The sequence below is a fragment of the Salvelinus sp. IW2-2015 genome, unplaced genomic scaffold (genome assembly GCF_002910315.2).
Source record: "Salvelinus sp. IW2-2015 unplaced genomic scaffold, ASM291031v2 Un_scaffold1396, whole genome shotgun sequence".
Taxonomy (NCBI): Eukaryota; Metazoa; Chordata; class Actinopteri; order Salmoniformes; family Salmonidae; genus Salvelinus; species Salvelinus sp. IW2-2015.
Window position 1 is genome coordinate 44,909 of NW_019942881.1, and position 27,256 is coordinate 72,164.

General features: G+C 41.3%; 1 protein-coding gene across 4 annotated transcripts; it reads right to left on the reverse strand.

The window, feature by feature from the left end:
- Positions 1 to 1,692: 1,692 nt before the first annotated feature.
- LOC112070695 (interferon alpha-inducible protein 27-like protein 2A) lies at positions 1,693 to 27,223 on the reverse strand. 4 transcript variants are annotated; one of them, XM_070439076.1, is made up of 8 exons: positions 27,136 to 27,214; positions 25,390 to 25,599; positions 24,781 to 24,928; positions 4,448 to 4,488; positions 4,265 to 4,292; positions 4,120 to 4,149; positions 2,516 to 2,680; positions 1,693 to 2,389 (listed from the first exon to the last, which is right to left on the reverse strand). In XM_070439076.1, the coding sequence occupies exons 5-8, from the start codon at positions 4,272 to 4,274 to the stop codon at positions 2,289 to 2,291; spliced, it is 306 nt and encodes a 101-aa protein (XP_070295177.1). In that variant the 5' UTR covers positions 4,275 to 4,292; positions 4,448 to 4,488; positions 24,781 to 24,928; positions 25,390 to 25,599; positions 27,136 to 27,214; the 3' UTR covers positions 1,693 to 2,288. The 4 variants fall into 4 exon arrangements, with proteins under 4 accessions (XP_070295177.1, XP_070295178.1, XP_070295179.1 ...); XM_070439077.1 differs by having other exon boundaries at positions 24,781 to 24,931; XM_070439078.1 differs by lacking the exon at positions 24,781 to 24,928.
- Positions 27,224 to 27,256: the final 33 nt, after the last annotated feature.

Below are 27,256 nucleotides of genomic sequence, written 5' to 3' on the forward strand. Positions count from 1 at the left end.
TATTTCTACTTTGCACATTCTTCCACTGCAAATCTACCATTCCAGTGTTTTACTTGCTATATTGTATTTACCTCGCCACCATGGCCTTTTTCTTTGCCTTTACCTCCCTTATCTCACCTCATTTGCTCACATTGTATATAGACTTATTTTTCTACTGTATTATTGACTGTATGTTTTGTTTATTCCATGTGTAACTCTGTGTTGTATGTGTCGAATTGCTATGCTTTATCTTGGCCAGGTCGCAGTTGCAAATGAGAACTTGTTCTCAACTAGCCTACCTGGTTAAATAATGGTGAAATAAAATAAATAAATACAAATTTGGCTACACACATTCCACAGCTAGGCTAGTTAAAAAAAAAAAATGTAAAAGCTATTTATCTTCTGTGGCAAAATTGTAGACCTACTCCTGGTGTAGTATTCTGAATGATTTCATTTCTTTCTGAACAGACAGCAGTATTTCTATAACATTAGTAAATGTATTTAAATTTACCAGGGGTGCTGTGTCACATCCAACACCCTTCCCTCTGCTATGATTCCATAAGGAAATAAATGAAGAGATGAGAGTTGCAGGCTGATGTCTATCAGAGCAGAGAGAGGGAGAAAGTGCATCTCTTTAGTCCTTTGAGAGATACAGGCACGCTTCTCTCACACCACAGCAATGTCCACATGTCGGTATATATAAAGTAGGCTACAATTTTGCGCAAACCATAAACTGGCCCAACACAAATCAATTCTTCGAATTTAAGAATTTTAGGGGGCAGCCAGGAGAATTAGAGGAGTCAATTTGAATTAACTCTTTTATTCAAATTTGTACATAGCATGACACTTTTTTTCACTGTTTGCTATGAAGTTCCAACAGGATCTGGCTCAAATTGAACACTTGCCATCTTGACTGGGTGATGCACCCAGTCAAGATGCTCTCAATGGTGTAGCTGTAGAACTTTGAGGATCTGAGGGCGCATGACAAATCTTTTTAGCCTCCTGAGGGTTAAGAGGCATTGTCAGTACAGGAGGGGACTGAGCATGCACCCCCGACTGGACCCCATGTTGAGGGTCAGCGTGGGTGATGTGTTGTTGCTTACCCTCACCACCTAGGGGTAGCCCATCAGGCAGTCCAGGATCCAGTTGCATAGGGAGGTGTTCAGTCCCAGGCTCCTTAGCTTTTAGTGATGCTTGGATGGCACTATGGTGTTTAACCCTGAGCTGTAGTCAATGAACAGCATTCTCACATAGGTGTTCCTTTTGTCCAGTTGGAAAAGGACACCAATTGTGTCATCTGTGGCGGCAGTATGTGAATTGGAGTGGGTCCAGGGTCTTTGGGATGATGGTGTTGATGTGAGCCATGACCACCCTTTCAAAACATTTCATGGCTACAGATGAGTGCTACGGGGCGGTAGTCATTTAAACAGATTACCTTGGCATTCTTGGGCACGGGGACTATGGTGGTTTGCTCAAAACATGTAGGTATTACAGACTGGGAAAGGGAGAGGTTGAAAATGTCAGTGAAGACACTTGCCAGCTGTGCCACAATTCACAAAATGTAGGCATATTTGCAGACATAGTACATTCCACACTTTGGGTTGGTTTACCTAGCCACTGTCAAAGATCAAGCATTTTCTATTAAAAAGACTGGAAGTGAATATGTTATTTTACATGTAAATGCCCAAATCAGTGATCTCAAAGAAACGTCAATTCAAGACAATGAACTGATTTATTTAACGAGGCAAGTCAGTTAAGAACAAATTCTTATTTACAATGACAGCCTACCCCAGATAACGCTGGGCCAATTGTGCGCCGCCCTATGGGACTCCCAATCATGGCCAGATGTGATACAGCCTGGATTCGAACCAGGACCTGTGGCGCCTCTTGCACTGAGATGCAGTGCCTTAGACCACTGCACCACTTAGGAATGGGCCCCCATCCACATTAGTTGGCCTACCATTATTTTTTATAGCTTATAAATCTGCAATCACAAATGTCATTTCATACAGAAATTGAATTGACCAATAACTACAACCTCCTTGAGAAATTTAAAATATATTTACTTCAGCAAGGCATTGCAATTCTCACTGATCTTTTCACATTCACTAATCAACCTCAACACATCCTCTTTATCAGTCAGAAATCAATGGAAACATTCAGTAGCCTCAACACTATAGTCAACTTCTCTATCCTAAAGCTCAGCACATACAGTATGGGACAAAGACATTTTCAGTATAATCAATTTTATTATCAATGTAATCATAGCGAGGATGAGACCCCAGCGTCAATACGGCTGAATGTTGAGGTCACCCCCTGAACTTAGAGGACACCCATCCCACCGCTCCACCGGCTGCCGCGCCTACACTTCCCACAACCGCTGTGGCCACACTGGTGAGTCCTGCAGCTCCTAGAGGAACCAGATAAGTCCTATTTATGTCCGAACCACTAGTTAAAATCATGACCACAAGACAGTCCTGATAAATTCAGTTTGCAACTATTTACATTACATTGAAAAATACAATTTCTTGTCTACCTGCTGACTGTAGAGCAGCAACAAGACTCCCTGCTGCTACCCCACCTCCATTGGCCACGGCTGCAGAAGACATCATGCCTGCTGCGGTTGATCCAGCTGCAACCCCACCAGCACCGAACCCCATCGCTCCCAAAGCAACAGGGGCCATGAGCACTGCCGCCGTACCTGTCAGGTCCAAACAAACCTTTTAACAAGCAGACAAAAACACAGTTCTGGGTCACACCTCCCATAAGGAGATATGGCACTACTGTCATGTGCAAGAGAGCAAAATTACAGTGCAGAATGGTCTTCCCACACTGTTTAAATTTTAACAAACATTTGTTTTGACAATGGAGTATTTGTATAGTCCACACTACCGCTGCACTTTCATAGTTCCCATGGCTTAACTAACAGTAGTGTGAAGTTCTAGAAGACTCATAGTCGGTCCTCTGAGGAGTAAGACTTGACTCTGCTGCACCAGACAGATCAGATCTCCACCAGACCTGAGAAAGAGAAACTTACTCTGGCAGGCTAGATTTATGGCCCTATCTAGAGAGATGTTCATATACACATATGTTTGTTGATTTGTATATGCTGCTATGTGAATATCCTTTGTTCCTGAGAGATATATATATATAAACTCAGCAAAAAAAAGAAACATCCTCTCACTGTAAACTGTGTTTATTTTCAGCAAACATAACATGTGTAAATATTTGTATGAACATAAGAGTCAACTGAGACAAACTGAGCAAGTTTCACAGACATGTGACTAACAGAAACAGAATAATGTGTCCCTGAACAAAAGGTGGGTCAAAATCAAAAGTAACAGTCAGTATCTGGTGTGGCCACCAGCTGCATTAAGTACTGCAGTGCATCTCCCCCTCATGGACTGCACCAGACTTGACAGTTCTTGCTGTGAGATGTTACCCCACTCTTCCACCAAGGCACCTGCAAGTTCCCATGCATAAGGCCTGGTCACACAGATAAGCAGGGACCCTGGGCATCTTTCTTTTGGTGTTTTCAGAGTCAGTAGAAAGGCTTCTTTAGTGTCCCAGGTTTTCATAACTGCGACCTTAATTGCCTACCGTCTGTAAGCTGTTAGCATCTTAACGACCGTTCCACAGGTGCATGTTCATTAATTGTTTATGGTTCTTTGAACAAGCATGGGTAACAGTGTTGAAACCCTTTACAATGAAGATCTGTGAAGTTAATTGGATTTTTACGAATTATCTTTGAAAGACAGGGTCCTGAAAAAGGGACGTTTATTTTTTTGCTGAGTTTATATCTACGTACAAATATATATTAATACTGTCATATCTATACATGTTTATTTCATTTTAGAACAAGTCTGTTCCTAAATAACTGAAGAGTGTGTGTGTTAATACTATGGGTGGTGGTAAAACTCTGGACATGAACATATCTTCATGGTTCTTGCCGGACCGCCTGTAGTGGGGTCAGACCAAAGTAGAGTCAGCATTATGTGGTGGGGTCAGACCAAAGAAGCAGTAAGTCACTAATGGGTGAGGGCATGTACAGCCAATCGCACAGATGACTCCAGCTAGCTGTTTTTACAGTCGTATCTGCAACTGTTCATTCTTAGAAGAATTGATTAAAGGATACTTTACCAGTTCCAACTGCCATGGCAATCACAGATACTAAATAGAGGAACAAGCATACATGTGTCATCATTATGGTTAACTAATGCAATATTTTTCTTCGACAAAGCAGTTACATTGCCAAAACTTACACCAAACAATGAACTATACTCACAAGCTACCATTTCCTTGGATTCAAATAGCTAAAAGTGTGATAGAGATTCAGTTAATGTTGTTGTTAGTGACAAAAGATCTGCCAGCATTCTCACTTAGGCTATATCAGAAGGACACTGCTGGTACAACGCTAAAACATAGAATACAGCATTATAACAGAATAAATCAAATATGGACATTTTACCTTGCCGTTTTAGGCGTTGTTCAATGGAGACTCTTGGTAGGCTATAATAAATTACAAAAAAGCAGACAAATCAAAATAAGACCACTTCTTGTAAGATCACATTCGGTTTCAAAATGTTTATTATGATCAAGTCCAGAGTACAGTCAATAACTCTGTGGTTGCCTACAGTGAGTCAGAGCTGTAACTGATCTACTGGACAAATACATTTATGAAAGCTTCGGAGTTTAACAGCATTGGCATCCAATATGTTGCATTACCGCCCCCAACTGGACTACAATATCAACCCATTACACTGATACAAAAGGGAAAAGGATTACCAAAGCTGTACTACAACTAAACCAAGATAAACCACAGCCTGCTGTTTAAAATGGGAACAAACGAGTCAGTAGGCAGAACAAGAAAGGGGGTGGGCAGAACAAGAAAGGGGGTGGGCAGAACAAGAAAGGGGGTGGGCAGAACAAGAAAGGGGGTGGGCAGAACAAGAAAGGGGGTGGGCAGAGCCAAGCACCTAACTCCTATCTGCTTATTTCCGTTAGGGAAAGACTGCTCTGAAATGCACATGTGCAATAACGCAATACGCCTTTGCACTCCTAAACAAAGCAATTTTTTAACAACTTTTACAAAAGGGTAAACTCTACAAAACTTTGTCCACTCTGTTCATAACATATTCTAGTTTTGAGAACAGAAATTGTATTGAGATAAATATTTCATTGATGAGAAAATGTGCAGAATGTCAGCCAAAATCCATCGCGTTCCACCTTCTCTCATATATTTGGTAGTGGGTGGAAACACCAAGCGGATGATCCACATTTATACCTCCGGTGAAATATCTGTCATTGTTCTGTGGTATTACTCCACCTCTGATATCATAGCGGTCCACAAACCAACATTTAAAGTCCACCTACTGTGTTGGAATGTACGATCAATCATGATATGCCCAATTCTGAACTACCATGAAAATAAAAAGAACTCTAAACCAAATAAATCCTCAACTTCTACCACAAAAACCCTTCCCAACCCCATTAAACTTGATCTATATCATACTGAAACACTCCACCCTTGTTCAGCATATCAACCAAAATTTCAACAGTAGCATCCGTTACCCCAATATCTCTTTTGATGTCTCCTCAACAACCTTCAACCTGGCATTTCTGCTTTGCACAACCAGAGTCATATTTATAGTCTTACCAATAAAATCAACTTTATTCATTATCAAAGTGGCCTTTGACACCACACATTCATGAGCACAAGATTTCTGAACAGGCCTCAAAACCCTGCCAGGACCATCAGAAGCACCAGCCATGAAAGTAGGTGCACTTACTACAGGTGCATCCATGTCAGATCCATCAGTCTGACAGTAGGTCCACTTACTACAGGTGCATCCATGTCAGATCCATCAGTCTGACAGTAGGTCCACTTACTACAGGTGCATCCATTTCAGATCCATCAGTCTGACAGTAGGTCCACTTACTACAGGTGCATCCATTTAAGCTCCAATGGGCGACACTGTAGTTCTAACAATCTGTTCTACGGCCTCTGCAAATGATACATCTTGACTGATCCTTCATCTCTGAGCCTCTCTGTACCTGACATCCACCAAATGTTGCACAGTGTTCTCTCCCACAATTACTGCACTTAACCTTCACATTGCTTCCACATTCACTGTAATCATGAGCCCCTCCACACATCTTTTCTTTCCTTTACATTGAACAGATACATGTCCCATTCTCTGGCATTTAAAACACAGCAGTGCATGAGACAAATTCTCTAATATTGAAATTAAGGTACCCTATCTGTACTTTCCCCAACAAGACTTTCTCAAACCTCAGCATCACTGATAACCTTTCACTGCTTTGACCCTACTGATCAACCTTTTGGCCTCAATCACTCTGCCTTCCTTCACATTATCTTCAACATCATCTGTGAACATAGATATCGGGACCCCAGTGATGACTCCCCTCAATCTAGCATAAGTACCAGGGACATGACTTTTAATCTTCTTCCCATTAACCTTTTCCATTTGCAGAATCTACCACACAATATTAATATCTACCATTTCCAATGAACCAAGTTAACTCCCCTTCACCTACCTCTTTCTCTATGGCATTATTTAGTCAGATATGGTGTAAGTGAGGCCCATTACTATACCTCAAACAACAACTGAAAATAAATAGTCACCTTGGTGGACTCCCAAATGCTGCTGCTAGGACTGCCCAATTCTGATATTTTTTTCACTTGGTCTTTTGACCAATCAGATCAGCTCTGAAAAATATCTGATACAAAAAGACCTGATGTAATTGCTCAAAATACCAATTAGTAAAAAAAATTATTGGGTTGCCTGTGTAAACACAGCCTTCTTGGCTTATTTGGTGTTTGGCAACCAACTTCATAGGTTCAACTGTTCTCCTTGATTAGTTAAAATCATGTGCACCTGAGTCAGACTGCTAGAGTGAAACGCCACCAAATGACAATTAGCAATTAGTGCGTGCAATTGGTAATCAGTGCAGGTGTGGTGATACTGATGGTTTGTTGGGACTGATGTTTTTTTTTTTTTTTTTACAATCGCAGGTTAGAAGTAACATAGCAGGTTAGGAGACCTAAATCAAATTGTATTTGTCACACGCGCTGAATACAACAGGTGTAGACCTTACTGTGAAACGCTTACTTACAAGACCTTAACACTCTTTGTTTCTTAAAACCGCATTGTTGGTTAAGTATTTAATGTTTTATAAAACAAGCAATAATTAATGTGCAACAAAAAAAGTATAGCGAGGCTACATACAGGGGGTACAGAGTCAATGTGCGGGGGCACCTGTTAGTCGAGGTAATATGTACATGTAGGTAGAGCTGAAGTGACTATGCATGGATATTAAACAGAGTAGCAGCAGTGTAAAAATGTGGGTGAGGGGGACAATGTAAATAGTCCGGGTAGCCATTTCATTAGCTGTTCAGGAGACTTGGCGCTCCGGTACCGCTTGCCGTGCGGTAGCAGAGAGAACAGTCTATGACTAGGGTGGCTGGAGTCTTCGACCATTTTTTGGGCCTTCCTCCGACACCACCTAGTATAGAGGTCCTGGATGGCAGGAAGCCTACTAATACAAAAGGTTAGGATAAATTGATGTAGCAGGTGAAGAGAATGAGGTTTGGGTTACTGTTAGGCTTAGCTAAGATGCTACATTACACTTTAGTCATTTAACAGACGCCCTTATCTGTGCATACAGTTTCATACTTTTTATTCATACTGGTCCCGTGGGAATCAAATCCACACCTCTTGCATTACTTCATGCTCTCGCACGGGGGATTATTTCACTCAACAGTTTCCCATGCATTGTCAATAAGGTTTCTAAACTAACCCAGATGTAATATAATTCCGGCCACTGGTTGGTTTTCTGGCGATACTCTGATTTCCCCATAAAGAACGCTATAAACAGGAAGAGGTGCATATTATTCTGGCCACATGTTGCTTGCGGTCCAAACACTTAAAAGACACACCCTCGGCTTATGCCCTTGGGGTAATCCCCGAAGCGAGGGTGGTCCAAATCAAATTTTATTTGTCACATACACATGGTTAGCAAGATGCAGATGGTATAGAGTACAGTATATACATATGAGATGAGTAATGTAGGGTATGTAAACATTATATAAAAAGTGGCATTGTTTAAAATGGCTAGTGATACATTTTTTCATGATTAAACTGGCTAGAGAGGAGTCAGTATGTTGGCAGCAGCCACTCAATGTTAGTGATGGCTGTTTAACAGTCTGATGGCCTTGAGATAGGCTGAAAAACAGCTTCTCTCGGTCCCCGCTTTGATGCAACTGTACTGACCTCAACCCCGCTATCATCCAGAAGGTAACAGGCGGTGGCTCAGGTGGTTGTTGTCCTTGATGATCTTTATGGCCTTCCTGTGACATCGGGTGGTGTAGGTGTCCTGGAGGGCAGGTAGTTTGCCCCCGGTGATGCGTTGCGCAGACCTCACTACCCTCTGAAGAGCCTTACGGTTGTGGGCGGAGCAGTTGCCGTACAAGGCGGGGATACAGCCCGACAGGATGCTCTCGATTGTGCATCTGTAAAAGTTTGTGAGTGCTTTTAGTGACAAGCCGAATTTCTTCAGCCTCCTGAGGTTGAAGAGGCGCTGCTGCGCCTTCTTCACAACGCTGTCTGTGTGGGTGGACCAATTCAGTTTGTCCGTGATGTGTACGCCGAGGAACTTAAAACTTTCCACCTTCTCCACTACTGTCCCGTCGATGTGGATAGGGGGGTGCTCCCTCTGCTGTTTCCTGAAGTCCACAATCATCTCCTTTGTTTTGTTGACGTTGAGTTGGAGGTTATTTTCCTGACACCACACTCTGAGGGCCCTCACCTCCTCCTTGTAGGCCGTCTCATCGTTGTTGGTAATCTAGCCTACCACTGTAGTGTCGTCTGCAAACGTGATGATTGAGTTGGAGGCGTGCATGGCCACACAGTTATGGGTGAACAGGGAGTACAGGAGAGGGCTCAGAACGCACCCTTGTGGGGCCCCAGTGTTGAGGATCAGCGGGGTGGAGATGTTGTTACCTACTCTCACCACCTGGGGGCGGCCCGTCAGGAAGTCCAGGACCCAGTTGCACAGGGCTGGGTCGAGACCCAGGGTCTCGAGCTTAATGACGAGTTTGGAGGGTACTATGGTGTTAAATGCTGAGCTGTAGTCGATGAACAGCATTCTTACATAAGTATTCCTCTTGTCCAGGTGGGTTAGGGCAGTGTGCAGTGTGATTGCGTCGTCTGTGGACCTATTGGGGCGGTAAGCAAATTGGAGTGGGTCTAGGTTGTCAGGTAGGGTGGAGGTGATATGGTCCTTGACTAGTCTCTCAAAGCACTTCATGATGACAGAAGTGAGTGCTACGGGGCGATAGCTAAGGTAACTGAACTAAATGACTATCTTGGGAACAGGAACAATGGTGGCCATCTTGAAGCATGTGGGGACAACAGACTGGGATAGGGATTGATTGAATATGTCCGTAAACACAGCCAGCTGGTCTGCGCATGCTCTGAGGACGCGGCTGGGGATGCCGTCTGGGCCGGCAGCCTTGCGAGGGTTAACACGTTTAAATGTTTTACTCACGTTGGCTGCAGTGAAGGAGAGCCCGCAGGTTTTGGTAGCGGGCCGTGTCAGTAGCACTGTATTGTCCTCAAAGCGAGCAAAGAAGTTTAATTTGTCTGGGAGCAAGACATTGTGGTTCGCGACGGGGCTGGTTTTCCTTTTGTAGTCCGTGATTGACTGTAGACCCTGCCACATACCTCTCATGTCTGAGCCGTTGAATTGCGACTCTACTTTGTCTCTATACTGACGTTTACCTTGTTTGATTGCCTTGGAGGGAATAGCTACACTGTTTGTATTCGGTCATGTTTCCGGTCACCTTGCCCTGATTAAAAGCAGTGGTTCGCGCTTTCAGTTTTGCGAGAATGCTGCCATCAATCCACGGTTTCTGGTTGGGGAATGTTTTAATAGACCCTGTGGGTTCAACTTCACCGATGCACTTGCTAATAAACTCGCTCACCGAATCAGCGTATTCATCAATGTTATTGTCCGGCGCTATGAGGAACATATCCCAGTCCACGTGATCGAAGCATTCTTGAAGCGTGGAATCCGATTGGTCGGACCAGTGTTGAACAGACCTGAGCACGGGCGCTTCCTGTTTTAGTTTCATTGTCAGATTGTCCGAAAGGAGGGCGGTGAAGGGCTTTATATGCGTCGCGGAAGTTAGAATAACAATGATCCAGGGTTTTGCCAGCCTGGGTTGCGCATTCGATATGCGGATAAAATTTAGGGAGCCTTGTTTTCAGATTAGCCTTGTTAAAATCCTCAGCTACAATAAATGCAGCCTCAGGATATGTGGTTTCCAGTTTACATAGAGTCAAATGAAGTTCTTTCAGGGCCGTCGATGTGTCTGCTTGGGGGGGATACACACTACTGTGATTATGATCGAAGAGAATTCTCTTGGTAGATAATGCGGTCGGCATCTGATTGTAAGGAATTCTAGGTGAATTCATGTCTTCATGTCTTTCGGGAATAGGACACAGTAGGTGAAGAAAAGGACTTGAGTTCCTGTAAGTTATGATCACACCACGTCTCGTTAATCATAAGGCATACACCCCCGCCCTTCTTACCAGAGAGATGTTTGTTTCTGTCGGCGCGGTGCGTTAAGAAGCCAGGTGGCTGTACCGACTGATGACGTATCCCGAGTGAGCCATGTTTCTGTGAAACAAAGAACGTTACAATCTCTGATGTCTCTCTGGAAGGCAACCCTTGCTCGGATTTRGTCTACCTTGTTGTCAAGAGACTGGACATTGGCGAGTAGTAAGCTCGGGAGCGGTGAGCGATGTGCCCGTCTACGGAGCCTGACCAGAAGACCGCTCCGTCTGCCCCTTCTGCGGCGCCGTTGTTTTGGGTCGCCGGCTGGGATCCGATCCATTGTCCTGGGTGGTGGACCAAACAGAGGATCCGCTTCGGGAAAGTCGTAATCCTGGTCGTAATGTTGGTGAGTTGACATTGCTCTTATATCCAATAGTTCCTCCCGACTGTATGTAATAAAACCTAAGATTTCCTGGGGTAACAATGTAAGAATAACACATTAAAAAAATACTGCATAGTTTCCTAGGAACGAGAAGCGAGCCGGCCATCTGTCGGCGCCAGAACGATTAGCCAAGCAAAGGAAGTTACACTGCTTTGCGAGTGTACAATTAAGTTCACTCCGGGGCCTGAAACACTCCATAATTCAATTAGCGACGATTGTACATCAGCTAAAAAAAAGTAAGCGAAAACATAAAAACAACAATGGAGAATTCAACATACAAGTGTAAGTAAAAACAAAATGCAAATAAGTTAAATGTTCCTACTACGTAAAAAGTTAAATGTTTTCGTTTGGTTATCTTTTGGAAATTGTAGAAATAAAACATTTTCCTTCAGAAGTCCCAGCTAGGGAGGCTAATGTTAGTTAGCTAATTAATTTGCTAGCTATCATACAGTAGGCATATATTAATAATTATATATTTAATATAAGTAGACATGCACTCACAATTGACTGTAGCACATATAAAGCGTGCATATAAAGCACCTACAAGCTACCGGTAGCTGAAAACACCAATCATCGCGTAATGAACGAGTGATGAATTTCTGGCCAAGGTTGGTCCATTTAAAAATCATTATATGGGGTGAGATAAGGGACATATAAGCCTAGGTAACCGTACCACCTGACATGATACCAACGCCTTACTGACGTTTGCGTGACGCCTGCATCGCTTGTTAATGAAAATCATAATGTGCATGGTTTATATTCATTAAATCTTAACCATTAATGTTAGGAACTTACAATTTTCCCCGTGCAAGCAGACATTCCAACGTAGCTACCTTGAACTATAGTGTGGCCTACGGCTTGTGTATTTCCTGTTATCGCTAATGGCCTAGAAAAGATGATGCCCAATCTATAGATAGTCTTTCCCTCAACACCTCATGGGATGGTATGATATTTTATCTCGCTGTATACAGATCTAAATGTTGTTAGCCAATCACAGACTGTTGTTACCAGTTCCACATCAGACAACCAACAAGAGTTTTGTCCACGGCCTTCAGAGGAGTTTATAGGTGATTTTCGGGATCCTTGGGATGTCCATACGTCTATCAAGTATACATTTAAATTGGTTAAGTTTAGTGTTAGATTAGGGTAAGGACGTCCCAAGGAATCTGGATAGCAGTGGCCGTTCATAGAGTGAGAGACTGGCACGGTATTTGAGAGCTAGGCGGCAACACAGACATTAGTTGTTTTTTTTACAAGTGTCTGCCCCAGATAGTTTCCTTACTAGAGACAATGGAAAATAATTACCACAATGTCCTTGATCCAATTGAAGAGTAAGTAGGCTATATTTAAGTTGTGATCATTACGAAATATTTAGGTCTACTGTGTTAAGGCAAATGTGGTTTATTTGAAAATAATGATTCTTTGTTGATAACGTATTGTCAAAAAGCACGTAGGCAATATTATTTACTGTGTCGATAGCGGAGTAGGCTAGTGTACAATAACGTCATTTGATGTGCTAGTATTATTTATTTTAATGGATTAAATAAACTGTAAATGAAAACTACTTTTTCACTGAAAAAAAGGAAACGAGGTACAACATGCAACTTCGATCAAAGACCTAAAATCATGCCTGACAATATCACAACGGTATCTTAATATAGTGTGGTTACAGTAGTAGCCTATTCTACAACAATGTAACTGTGTGCTGGTATTATTTATCTAATTGATCAATTCAATTGTAAATGTGGATGGGTACGCTATTTCATTCAATGATTACGTTATTATACAAGGTAGATACAGGAGTAGTCCATAGTCTACAATAATAATGTAATTGAATGTGTATCATTTATTTCATTGATTAATACAATTGTAAATTGGGAGGGGTAGGCTACTTCATTCAGTGTATACTGAATATATTGCTATCTCTAGGAGTATGTTAATGATGGCTTTTCAGCTGTTGAACTATGGCAATGTCAAACTCATTTCTAAATATGTTTATTTCAGTCTAGATGTGATGAGCCAGAGAAACCAATCAGCTTCACTGCAGGTACTCAACCCACCCCCCGCAATGTTCTCCCTCCACAAGTAACCACATCCTCTTCTCCTGTTGAACTACTTTGCCAGCACACTAGAAATGACTGTACATTTACCCGTGTCTGTGTACATTTACCCGTGTCTCAGTGTAACATGATCCATCCAAGGCCTCAGCTGAATGCCTAAAATGTGAGAAATGTAAGCAAGATGCTATAGTGTGTGTGTATGGATGGAGTTCCAAGTAAAGACTTGAGAAGATGGCAAAGGAGATAGTGATGAGCGTGAGAGCATACAGTATGAAAATAAAGACCCCTTGGGATCAAAAATAAGTGTGGGGTGCCTCATGTCTCCTTTATTCCCATTTACTACAGTCACCCCTGGTGGAGGTTCTTGGAACACTTGAATACCAGGCAGATGTTTGAGTACAGAATCAAATGGTGTAAACCTAACAGGCTGAACTTGTTGAGTACACTCTTTGAGAAAGGGCCTCAGAACAAGAACAGGGTTCTTTAGCTGTCACCAAAGGTGAAAACTTTTTGGTTCCAGGTAGAAGTATTTTTGGTTCAATGTAGAACCCTCTGTGGAATGGAGCCCAAAAGGGTTCTACCTAGACACAGAAGGGGTTCTCCCTGGAACCAAAAATGGTTATCCTATGGGGACAGCGGAAGAATCCTGTTAGTTTGTTGATAGCACCTTTTTAAATCGGAGTGTAGGCCTATATTGCAGTCGTGGTTCTGTAGATATCTGTGATAAATTTATTGGTGGTGAGTTAAGAACCAGAAATACTATGAAACATCCCCATTTTATTAAGCACACATTTGCAAGCAGGAAAGTAACCTGTGTGTTGAGGCATGTGTGATCACTCAACATTGACAGGACCAACAACAATGAAACATATATAGTTAGGGTTTGGCCATCAATGTAAATAAGAACTTGTTCTTAACTGACTTGCCTAGTTAAAAGGTTCAATAAAAAAAAGATGACGTCTAACTTGCACCGTTATGCAATTATTAGTAGACTAGATACGCTGCTGCTACATTGACCCCCATCCATTTGTTTTTTACAATGCTGCTACTCGCTGTTTATTATCTATGCATAGTCACTTCACCCCTAGCTACATGTACAAATTACCTCAACTAACCTGTACCCCCCCACACACTGACTCTGTACCGGTACCCCCTGTATATAGCCTCATTATTGTTATGTTATTGTGTTACTTGGTAAATATTCTTAAACTCTTCTTGAACTGCACTGTTGCTTAAGGGCTTGTAAGTAAGCATTTCACGGTAAGGTCTACACGTGTTGTATTCGGCGCAAGTTTGATTTGAAATAGCTAATTCACGCCATCGCCTGCTATATGGAGGGGAGCCGCAGCAGTTAACTGACGTAAACAATGCAATTGCATACAATAACATTGCATATACTGTAGTATACACTTTGATTGACTTAGTGTTTTTCTTTTGCTGTTTTTGTATAACGGACTTTGAGGTCACTGATACTCCACCTAATGTGGTGGAAGTTGTCAAACCAGATCAGAACGCCTTCGAAGACCACCTTCAGGCAAGGACTGAGAAGGATGTGGAGGTTTTTGACCAGGTAAAAATGATTGTCAGCTGTTAATTTATTTTCTGGCCTTCCAAAAGATATTACAAATACATTGCTTATATATGAAATATAATTTCATTTATTTCTATTATCAATCAAGTTGAGACTGAACATGGACAGGGCGCATGAGAAGGAGAGCCACCTGAGAAGAATCAAGGGGACCAAGTGCTTCGACATCTGGGTGAATGACTTGGACTGGAAGAAGGACGAAAGGAAGGCGAGACCCGGGAAAGCTTGGTGCTCTTTCGCTCCTAGCTGGGGTCAACATCCGTTAAGGTGAATATAAAAATCTCAGATAACTACAGTTGAAGTCAGAAGTTTACATAAACAAGTTTTAATGACTCCAATCTAAGTGTTACAACCACTCCACAAATTTCTTGTTAACTACTTATGGCTGCAGGGGCAGTATTGAGTAGCTTGGATGAAAGGTGCACAGAGGTGCCCATAGTAAACTGCCTGCTCCTCAGTCCCAGTTGCTAATATATGCATATTATTATTCATATTGGATAGAAAACACTCTGAAGTTTCCAAAACTGTTTGAATGATGTCTGTGAGTATAACAGAACTCATATGGCAGGCATAAACCTGAGAAAAAATCCAAACAGGAAGTGGGAATTCTGAGGCTGGTCGATTTTCAACCAAGATCCTATTGAATTCACAGCGAGATATGGATGAGTTTGCACTTCCTACGGCTTCCACTTGACGTCAACAGTCTGTAGAACCTTGTCTGATGCCTCTACTGTGAAGGGGGGCCGAATGAGAGGGGAATTAGTCAGGTCTGCCATGACCTGACCATGCTCTGACCATACGCGTTCACATGAGGGAGCTCTGTTCCATCGCTCATCTGAAGTCAAATGTAATTCTCCGGTTGGAACGTTATTCAAGATTTATGTTAAAAACATTCTAAAGATTGATTCAATACATCGTTTGACATGTTTCTACTGACTGTTACGGAACTTTTGGACATTTCGTCAGCTTTTAGTGAACGCGCTTCCTGACGTTGGAACCAAACACGCTAACAAAAAAAGCTATTTGGACATAAATTATGGACATTACCGAACAAAACGAACATTTGTGGAAGTGGGAGTCCTGGGAGTGCATTCCGACGAAGATCAGCAAATGTAAGTGAAGATTTAAAATGCTTTTTATGAGTTTTGTTGACTGCACAATTTGGCGGGTAACTGTATGGCTTGCTTGTGTGGCTGAACGCTGTTTTCAGATTATTGAATATTGTGTTTTGCCGTAAAGCTTTTTGAAATATGACACAGCGGTTGCATTAAGAACAAGTGTATCTTTAATTCTATGTAAAACATGTATCTTTCATCAAAGTCTATGATGAGTATTTCTGTTATTTGACGTGGCTCTGCAATTTCTCTGGATATTTTGGAGGCATTTCTGAACATGGCGCCAATGTAAACGGAGGTTTTTGGATATAAATATGAACTTAATCGAACAAGACATATATGTATTGTGTAATATGAAGTCCTATGAGTGTCATCTGATGAAGATCATCAAAGGTTCGTGATTAATTTTATCTCTATTTCAGCTTTTTGTGACTCCTGTCATTGGCTGGAAAAATGACTGTTTGTCTGTGATTTTGCGGTGACTTAATCGTTTGTGGTGCTTTCGCTGAAAAGCCTATTTCAAAATCGGACACTTTGGTGGGATTAACAAGTTTACCTTTAAATTGGTATAAGATACATGTATGTTTGAGGAATTTTAATTATGAGATTTCTGTTTGAATTTGGCGCCCTGCACTGTCACTGGCTGTTGTCATATCATCCCGTTAACGGGATTGCAGCCATAAGAAGTTAACAAACTATATAGTTTTGGCAAGTCGATTAGGTCATCTACTATGTGCATGACACAAGTAATGTTTCCAACAAATGTTTACAGACAGATTATTTCACTGTATCACAATTCCAAAGTGCAGGGCGCCAAATTCAAACAGAAATCTCATAATTAAAATTCCTCAAACATACATGTATCTTATACCATTTTAAAGGTAATCTTGTTGTTAATCCCACCAAAGCGTCTGATTTCTAAGAGGCTTTTCAGCGAAAGCACCACAAATGATTATGTTAGGTCACCGCAAAATCACAGAAAAACAGCTATTTTCCCAGCCAAAGACAGGAGTCACAAAACGCAGAAATAGAGATAAAATTAATCACTAACCTTTGATGATCTTCATCAGATGACACTCATAGAACTTCATGTTACACAATACATATGTTTTGTTCGATTAAGTTCATATTTATATCCAAAAATCTAAGTTTACATTGGCGCCATGTTCAGAAATGCCTCCAAAATATCCGGAGAAATTGCAGAGCCACGTCAAATAACAGAAATACTCATCATAAACTTTGATGAAAGATACATGTTTTACATAGAATTAAAGATACACTTGTTCTTAATGCAACCGCTGTCAGATTTCAAAAATCTTTACGGCAAAAGCACAATATTCAATAATCTGAGAACAGCGTTCAGCCACAAAAGTAAGCCATACAGTTACCCGCCAAATTGTGCAGTCAACAAAACTCATAAAAAGCATTATAAATCTTCACTTACCTTTCCTGATCTTCGTCGGAATGCACTCCCAGGACTCCCACAACAAATGTTCGTTTTGTTCGGTAATGTCCATCATTTATGTCCAAGTAGCTACTTTTGTTAGCGCGTTTAGTACACATATCCAAACGCTCGTGCAGGTCCAGGCGAACGTCGGACAAAAACTTCAAAAAGTTATATTACAGGTCGAATAAACTTGTCAAACTAAGTATAGAATCCATCTTTAGGCTGTTGTTATCATAAATATGTTCAAAGACAGTTTCCAAAACTGTTAAAATAGTGTCTGTGAGTATAACAGAACTGATTTGGCAGGCGAAAACCTGAAAAAAATCCATTTGGGAAGTAGTTTTTTTGTTTGTTTGTTTTGTAGTTTTCTATTCAATACCATTACAGTATCCATTGACTTAGGACTCAAATTGCAGTTCCTATGCCTTCCACTAGATGTCAACAGTCTTTAGAAATTGTTTCAGGCTTGTATTCTGAAAAATGAGGAAGTAAGAGCAGTCTGAATGAGTGGACCCTAAAGTGTCACAGAGCTTTTTCATGTGCACGACCGAGAGAGTGCCTTTCTTGTTTACCTTTTATATTGACGACGTTAATATCCGGTTGAAATATGATCGATTATTTAGGCTAAAAACAACCTGAGGATTGAATATGAACATCGTTTGGCATGTTTCTATGAACTTTATAGATAGAATCTGGATTTTTTTGTATGCGTTTGAGCCTGTGGATTACTGAAGAAAATGCGAACAAAACAGAGGTTTTTGGATATAAAGAGACTTTATCGAACAAAAGGAACATTTATTGAGTAAATGAATGTCTGCTGAGTGCAACCATATGAAGATCATCAAAGGTAAGGGATTAATTTTATCTCTATTTCTGACTTGTGTACCTTCTACTTGGCTGGTTACTGTTTGAAATGATTTGTCTGCTGGGCTATGTTCTCAAATAATCGTAAGGTATGCTTTCGCCGTAAAGCATTTTTTAAATCTGACACCGTGGTTGGATTCACAAGAAGTTAATCTTTAAACCTATGTAAAATATGTTTTGTTTTCTGAATTTTTATAATGAGTATTTCTGTATTTGAATTTGGCGCACAGCAGTTTCACTGGCTGTTGAAGAGGTGGGACGCTAACGTCTCACGTACCCAAGAGAGGTTAAGAACAAATTCTTATTTTCAATGAAGGCCTAGGAACAGTGGGATAACTGCCTTGTTCAGGGGCAGAACGACAGATTTTTACCTTGTCAGCTCGGAGATTCGATCTAGCAACCTAACGCTCTAACCACTAGGATACCTGCCGCCCCACTAATGTCATCCATTACCAACCACCCTCCAACTTTATTACATCAGCTACTGTTATTGTCAAGTTGTCATTATCTGCTAAGAAAGAGCAAGAAAACTTTCATCCTGGGCACATAATGTGAGCTACACAGATAAGCTAAAAACACTAGCACTGCAAACACTCAGAACAAAGAGGGCAGCAGAACAAGGACAGTCTCCCTCTTCGAGTCCACTACCTGTTGAAAAACAAGTGACAGGCAGAACCTCCCATCCACACAATACCCTTCTCTATTCCGCACACCAGAATTCTGTATTTCAGTCTATGATTGCCATGTGAGTGTACAAAAAATATGAAAGTAAATTGACACACATGTACCAAATGGTTATGTATTTAAGTCTAAAATATAGCTAAATTGGTTCACACAACTGTTTCATAAGGTGTTTGTTAATGTAAATTGTAACGTATCCCTTGATGGTATTTGTTAGTTCAAGAGCTGCTGCTTTCAAGGAGCGGGACTCTAATCCGGAAGCTTATAAAATATCCCAGTATGCCCTCCGACGAACCATCAAACAGGCAAAGCGTCAATACAGGACTAAGAACGAATTGTACTACACCGGCTCCGACGCTCGTCGGAAGTGGCAGGGCTTGCAAACTATTAGACTACAAAGGGAAGCACAGCCGAGAGCTGCCCAGTGACACCAGCCGAGCTAAACTAGTTCTATGCTCGCTTCGAGGCAAATAACACTGAAACAAGCATGAGAGCATCATTTTTTCCGGACAACTGTTTGATCACGCTCTCCGCAGCCGATGTGAGTAAGACCTTTAAACAGGTCAACAAGGCCGCAGAGCCAGACGGATTACCAGGACGTGTACTCCGAGCACGCACTGACCAACTGGCAAGTGTCTTCACTGACATTTTCAACCTCTCCCTGTCTGAGTCAGTAATACCAACATGTTTCAAGCAGACCACCATAGTGTTCTTGGGGACAGGGACTAAGGTAACCTGCCTAAATGACTACCGACCCGTAGCACTCACGTCTGTAGCCATGAAATGCTTTGAAAGGCTGGTCATGGCTCACAACACCATTATCCCAGAAACCCTAGACCCACCCCAATTTGCATACCGCTCCAACAGATCCACAGATGATGCAATCTCTATTGCATTCCACACTACCCTTTCCCACCTGGACAAAAGGAACACCTATGTGAGAATGCTATTCATTGACTACAGCTCAGCATTCAACACCATAGTGCCCACGAAGCTAAGGACCCTGGGACTAAACACCTCCCTCTGCAACTGGATCCTGGACTTCCTGACGGGGCCCCCCCGAAGGTGGTAAGGGTAGGTAACAACACATCTGCCACGCTATCTCCAACACCAGGCGCCCCTGCTGTACTCCATGTTCCACTCCATGACGGCCAGGCAGCGACTGCCACACATCATTAAGTTTTGGCTGATGACAAACCAGTAGTAGGCCTGATCACTTGCGACATGATGAGGAGCGAGTCCACTATAGGTAGGTCAGAGACTGAATTGTGGTGCGATTAGCGACACAACCTCTCCTCATGTGATCAGGACACAAAGGAAAGCAACGATTGTGGACTACAGGAAAAGGCAGGACCGAGACGCCACCATTCCACGACGGGGCTGTCAGTGGAGGGCAGCGTTTGAGAGTGTTCAAGTTCCTTGGCGATCCCATCACCAACAAACTAACATGGTCCAAGACACCAAGGACAGTTGTGAAGAGGTATGATAAAACCTATTCCCCTGAGGAGACTGCGAAAAGGATGGCATGGTCCTAGATCACTCAAGTCTTAACAGCCTGTACATCTAGGCATCTGAGAGGTTGCATCACTGCCTGGTTATGGCAACTGCTCGGCCTCTGATCGCAAGGCACTACATAGAGTGGTGCATACGCGCCGCAGTATACATGCCCCTCCCCCCCAATCTTGGACCGCTGCTGCTTACTCTATTCATTGCATAGTCACTTTAAAACTCTAAGCTACATGTACATATTACCTCAACACAACCAGTGCCCCCGCACATTGACATTAACTCTGTACCAGTATCCCCTATAGTATAGCCCGCGTATTGTTATTTACTGCCTGCTCTTTAATTATTTGTTGTTTCTTTTTTTTTTTTTTTTTTCTTAACTACCGTTAATTTCTGGACTATTAAGCGCAGCCTGAATATAAAGTCGCACCCACTGAATAATATTTTGTACATAATAAGCCGCACATGTCTATAAGCCGCACGGTGCCTACCGGTACATTGAAACAAAATGAACTTTACACAGCCTTTAAACGAAACACGGCTTGTAACAAAAATAAATAGGCTTTTAAACGAACACGGCTTGTAACAATTTTTTTTTTTTAAATAGCAGTAACAACAGTAGCCTACACCAAGAAAAGTCATGGGTCACTAACTTCCTCCTCCTGTGCACTGAAACCACAAGTCATCTCCTTCGGTGTCAGAGTGAATAGCCTCAGAATTGCTTCATCCGATGTTGATCGTTTTCATTGTGCCTCTCGTCACTTTCATCCGGAGGCAAATTCCCTGCTGAGCTCATGCTGCCCTCTTCAACACGCAGCAGTCCAGCCTTTCGAAACCGTTGATGATAGGGGATTTTTTGACAAGTCCACGCTGTCAGGACCCACTGCAGACTTGACCATAAGTTGCTCTCGCATGCGGCCCGTTTTAGTGAAGGATTTCTCCCCACTTGTCATCCAAGCCTCCCACTGAACACGGAGCGCCACCTTAAATGCACGATTTACACTGATCGTCGAGTGGCTGCAAATACTTTGTTGTGCCCCCAGGAATCAGTTTCTCAAGCATCTCATTTTCTTAGTTCGGGCCATCTGCTTTTCTCCCTCTGAAAGCTTTTGTTGTCTTTTTGCAGCGTGAGTCAGCCTCACGCTGCTGTTTCCAACGTCATCGACTCATTAGGCCAAGCTCCCGTGCAGCAGCTCTATTTCCCTTTCCAACAGCCAGATCGATCGCCTTCAACTTGAAAGCTGCCATCAATATGCATCTAGGGGGGGCTTTGCCATGATGAGGGTGACAAAATGACTACCGTAATCAGAATGATGGGAAGTTTGAGCGCGCTCGATTTACGTCACATTATGTGACGGTGCTCAGTTTTTTGGCGGCATGAATCTTGTGAAAGCAGGAAAAATCCATAAATTAGCCGCGTCATTGTATAAGCCGCGAGGTTCAAAGCGTGGGAAAAAGTAGCGGCTTATAGTCCGGAAATTACGGTACATTGTTGGTTAAGGGCTTGTAAGTAAGCATTTCACTGCAAGGTAAAACCTGTTGTATTCGGCACATGACAAATAAAATTTGATTTGAAGAAACTAAAAAACATTAACTGTACTTTGTGTTGAGCATTCAGAAACAGTTTTGCATTTATTTTGGCATTGTCTACATGCAAATAAATTATGGAAAGATATTAACAAGTATAAAACTATGAATATTCGATCACTTTTGTTTATGGGAGAATGTGCTGCTCGGTTTCCATAACTATAAAAAGGATAAAGAAAAACAATTTACCTCAAATCTAACTGTGCTAAAGGCAAAATGTCATATTCATAAATGTAAATTCAGTAATATTTTTTTTATTTTTTATTTTTTTTAACTCTTCCATGTTTTCTATAAGGAATTTGAGCAGTATATAAAGACCATTCTACATTCTTCTAATAAGAACGCTGTTAAAACAATCAATGTGTGCATCTTTTAAGGTCTTTGTATAATCTATAATTTGTTGTACCCCCTAGCATARGTTATCATTGTCTGTTTGTATACTGTTTTTTCTGCAATAAAATAAATAAAATTAAAGTTTGGAAGGCGAGTTGGTGCCACGATGCTCAATTGACTTTTTGCACAACGAAGCAAAGCCCAATTCCGCTCAACTTCCTACCCGATACATAGCTTCCTGTCCCGATCGCGTTGTCAGCCTGATTGTAGCCATATTAACCTCGAAGTTACTCGTTTTATCATTACCTAGGTATATTAATATAATCATTTCTATAACGTTTTTTTAATCACTCGTTAAATTCTGTTTATCCGTTCAGTTAGTGAATTTTGATTGTGTTCTGTCTTTTTGTCTCTTTAGCTAGCAAACGTTAGCTACGAGTACCTAGTTAACGTTAGTTGGTGCGTTAGGAAATTAAGATTTCATTATACCTTCTAGTGGGCTTCGACTTCTGAAGAAGGGAGCAGTACCTTTGCTATTCCAATGGAATAACTACCATGTCCAAGAGATCCTCATGTCACTGATGGGAAGCATCAACTGCATCTGGGTTGTGGATTGACTTCTCATAGAACTACCATGTGAGCCTCTTGTGAAGGCATGAGCCAAGGAGCAATGAGCTACTACTGCAATGCATCTTTCCTTTTTTTGCTTTGACCGTCCACTTTGTCTAACACCCTGTAGTCCATTTATTGGTAATAAACATCTCTGTTATACTCCAAATAAAATTGTATAAAGACTTTTTATTTACAGTGACAAGAGAACAGAAACATTTAACTGAATTAATTTGAATCATTAATTAATTGCACAGACAAATGTTGGTTGGTTTCTCTTTCATTCATTGAAAGATAAAGGAGCCTGTCCCTTGTTATTTAGTCTTTCCTGCCTAAGAACTTTTGCATGTACACAAGTAGTACCAGTCACCCTTCTCTCTAATTAGTGAGAACTAGAGGTCGACCGATTAATCGGAATGGCCGATTTCAAGTTTTCATAACAATCGGAAATCGGTATTTTTGGGCGCCGATTTGCCGATTTTTTATTTATTTAACTTGGCAAGTCAGCTAAGAACAGGCAGGCTCATCATGGAGTGCAATGTAATCAATGCAAGATTGGATCCCCCGAGCTGACAAGGTTAAAAAATCTGCCCCTAAACGAGGCAGAACGACAGATTTTTAACCTTGTCYGCTCGGGGGATCCAATCTTGCATTGATTACATTGCACTCCATGAGGAGCCTGCCTGTTAGCGAWTGCAGTAAGCTAAGGTAAGTTGCTAGCTAGCATTAAACTTATCTTATAAAAAACAATCAATCAATGACTGTCATTGCTCCAATGTGTACTTAACCATAAACATCAATGCCTTTCTTAAAATCAATACACAAGTATACATTTTTAAAACTGTATATTTAGCTAAAAGAAATCCAGGTTAGCAGGCAATATTAACCAGGTGAAATTGTGTCATTTCTCTTGCGTTCATTGCACGCAGAGTCAGGGTATATGCAACAGTTTGGGCCGCCTGGCTCTTTGCGAACTAATTTGCCAGAACTTTACGTAATTATGACAACATTGAAGGTTGTGCAATGTAACAGGAATATTTAGACTCATGGATGCCACCCAGTAGATAAAATACGGAAGGGAATAAACGTTTTGTTTTCGAGGTGATAGTTTCCGGATTAGTGAAAGGTATATGGTTTAGAGAGAAATAGTCGACGCGTTATAATTCCTGTAATAACTTGCGGCTGAATTTGAAAGAGGTTCCTTCGTTATTTTACCGTTCATGTCTTCCATAGAGAATGTCTTGATCTACTTCAAATAAGGTCTGTTTCGTGCAGGTTTAAACCGCCTCGACGTTTTGATACCCGTGTAAATCTCACTAGGATAAGGTAACGTTTGTCAACATATTTTCATAAATCCACTCTACAAATTATTTTATCTTCGCTTATATTTAGCCAATATTGATCAGAGTTACCTTGTCCTATGGATATCTACACAGTTATAAACTGGCACGGTGATGTAAGCCTACACGAAACACAGACCTTATTTTAAGTGAATCTAAAAAATATCCTATGGAATAAATGAAGGAACCYCTTTTCAGATTTTGCTAGGTGTCATGGGAATTATGACTCGCACTTTGGTCGTCAATTCTTACCATGCCCATTATTAAAATAGGATTTCCTGCATATAGAAATGACAGTTTTTGTTTTCAACATTCATCACAGGTAACTTAAACTCTATTTTTATTCAAACAGTTGAGAGTATTTGTCTCCTAAGCAGACTCTTCAGTATCATTGTCACTTCAGAGCTGTGTGTGTGTGTATTTATGTATTATATTAAGTTAAAATAAGTGTTCATTGTTCATTCAGTATTGTTGCAATTGTCATTATTACAAAAATGTTTTTATATATATTTTTTTATTATTATTATTATTTTTTTTATTAATCGGCATCGGCTTTTTTTGTCCTCCAATAATCGGTATCGGCATTGAAAAATCATAATCAGTCGACCTCTAGTGAGAACACCACTGGGTCTCTATGTATTCTTTCACCTGAATAGTCTATGTGAAGCTGGTCTTCTTCACTGAACACAAATGTGCAGCCTTGAAAGTTGCTATCCAGTCTGTAGCCATTCAGGGGCAGTGGGGGGAATGGTGGGGTCTCCTTTTGGTGAACTATGTGTCACGTTGTGATTGGAGGCTGCTAGTAAGACAGGAGGCTTTAAATGTAATCTAATGCATCCAACATAACTGCTTACATAAACAGCAAGGAAGACAACTGAACAATTACTACACTAAGAACGGTTTCATAGACCTGGGTTAAGCCTAGTCCTAGACTAAGAAAGGCTTCTTAATGCAGATCTCCATTGACAGGAACTTCTTAGTCTAAGACGAGGCTTCATCTCTGACTTTGTAACCGGCATGTATTGTGTCACAAACAGCTGACTTTTCACCCTACACTCAAACTGTGTGGTTTCTCATTTTTCCTCGTGGACCTGTCACCCTTATGCTGACCTCTCCTGTCACTTTGTCCCTGTTCAAAACTGTTTAGAATAAAAATAATGAGCAATCATAACTTTAGCTAGCTACTGTAAAAGGCATGTCTTAAACTACGTCACAGCTTTGAATAAACGTCCTTGTCTGGTCTGATAGGCAACTTACCGTCATAGTTGGAAAGGTAACTGGAGACGAAGTTTGAGTCCTTTTTCCAACTTGGAGGTCAGTGCTTTACTACTTGTCTTGGCCAGACGATGTACATCCCTCACTGTTATCTTTGGCAGCTCTTGCAAGCGCCTTGAGTAAAACACTGCCATGGTTGGTAAGGGTTGGCTAATTGCTAGCCACCTTACTAGTTAGCGCGTTAATAGCTAGCTAAGAGAAAAAAGACACAGAACACAATCGAATTGCAAAAATCACTAACTGAACGGATAAACTGAATTTTCAACAACCATTATTTTAAAAAACTATAGGAATATGATTAATATACTGAAATAATGATAAAACGAGTGACTTCCGAGCCTAGTATGACTACAATCAGGCTGACAGGCTGCTATCTATTGGGTAGGAAGTGGGCGTTGCTACGTTGTACAAAAGATCTATGGAACTAATAGGAGCTGGCAGGGTGGGAAATTCCCTAAAATAAGGCGTTTTTTCGTGGATTACTTCAAAACTACGGCAAGTTGCTGGGAAATATGGTCATATTATGAAACTGGTCTCCACAGCGGAGGCAATGAACTAGTTATCAGAAAAAAAATTGTTAATGTCATGTGTCAAGCAGACTGTTGTCATTGGTTGTTTCTTTGGAGCTAGCTAAGTTAACATTAACTAAACATCGAACTATTGTACATCGCTATATTACGTACACTTGACCTTATTTTAGCGCCCCCAAAATGTAATACTTCCAGATCAACTGTAATATGAATACCATTGTAAAGCACAATTTCTCCCCTTTCCAGCAAAATCAATAACGAGACCTTCATGCTGCCCGCCTCTGTATGATTGAAGATAGCAATGGAGCTCCGACAGGTCTTTTTTTAAATGTCGGGTGGGGAAGCGGAAAGCGAGAGATATGTCATTTATTATATATTTTACCTTTATTTAACTAGGCAAGTGTAAGAAATTGTATTAGATATTGGTAACTTGTTTTAACAACTTCTCAACATTAGCTATAGTTGACACAATATGCACACAACCCCTCTTTCTCTTGGACATATGCTGATCTCATTAGACGACAACCACCGACACACACAACTCCCCTCCCCCATGGCAATTATAGACACACACAACTCAAGGTTGGAGCACAAGACAAAGGACTGTGGGAAGAACCAATGGAACGTCGACAGGAATACCCACGACCCAGATCGACCAACCAGAAGGCCAGAACACCAGATCAACCTACTTCATTCAATGCATATATAAGCTGTCCAATATGTTTAGCGCTCTCTTCTCCGACGATTTCATAAGAATCTGACAGAAAGGGGCCGTGCACGTTTTTGCCTGATATCTTTACACTTTAATAAAACGGCCTTATTATAAAATTATCCACCTCGTCCTATGTCTCCACTTGGTCTCCTGTCTCCAGTAAACGTTTTATCAACACAAGTCAGTTAAGAACAAATTCGTATTTTCAATGACGGCCTAAGAACAGTGGGTTAACATGTGGGGAAACAGCCTTTTTCACCCGATTTGTCCATCTTATAACCTCTCAAATGTAAATAAAACACTATATAAAGAGTTCATGTCTCATTACATACCTATTTAAAGGTTTATGTCGAATTTGAATCGTGTTAAGGTGGCGCAAAATTACTTCACAAGTTAATTGCGGCTGTCACGGTTTTTCAGTCATGATGGTGCGAAAAATGAACAATTGATTGAATTAACTATTGACGAGTAATTAACTTCACTCACCATTGATAATTTCTTGTTTTTGATCTGCGAGTTGCCGGTCCTGGTGGAAAGAGGCTGTATGGCACAGAATGAGTTGCGCCGTGACACATCACAATTTAAGATACAGCGTCAGAGGGGTCAG

Bases quoted from the DNA above. Each gene is read 5' to 3' on its own strand.
- LOC112070695 (XM_070439075.1), bottom strand. The intron at 2,681-4,119 runs GTAAAGTATCCT...TGGACCTGACAG, and splicing joins TGCCATGGCAGTTGGAACTG to GTACGGCGGCAGTGCTCATG. The intron at 2,390-2,515 runs GTAGACAAGAAA...TGGTTCCTCTAG, and splicing joins TGCTGCTCTACAGTCAGCAG to GAGCTGCAGGACTCACCAGT.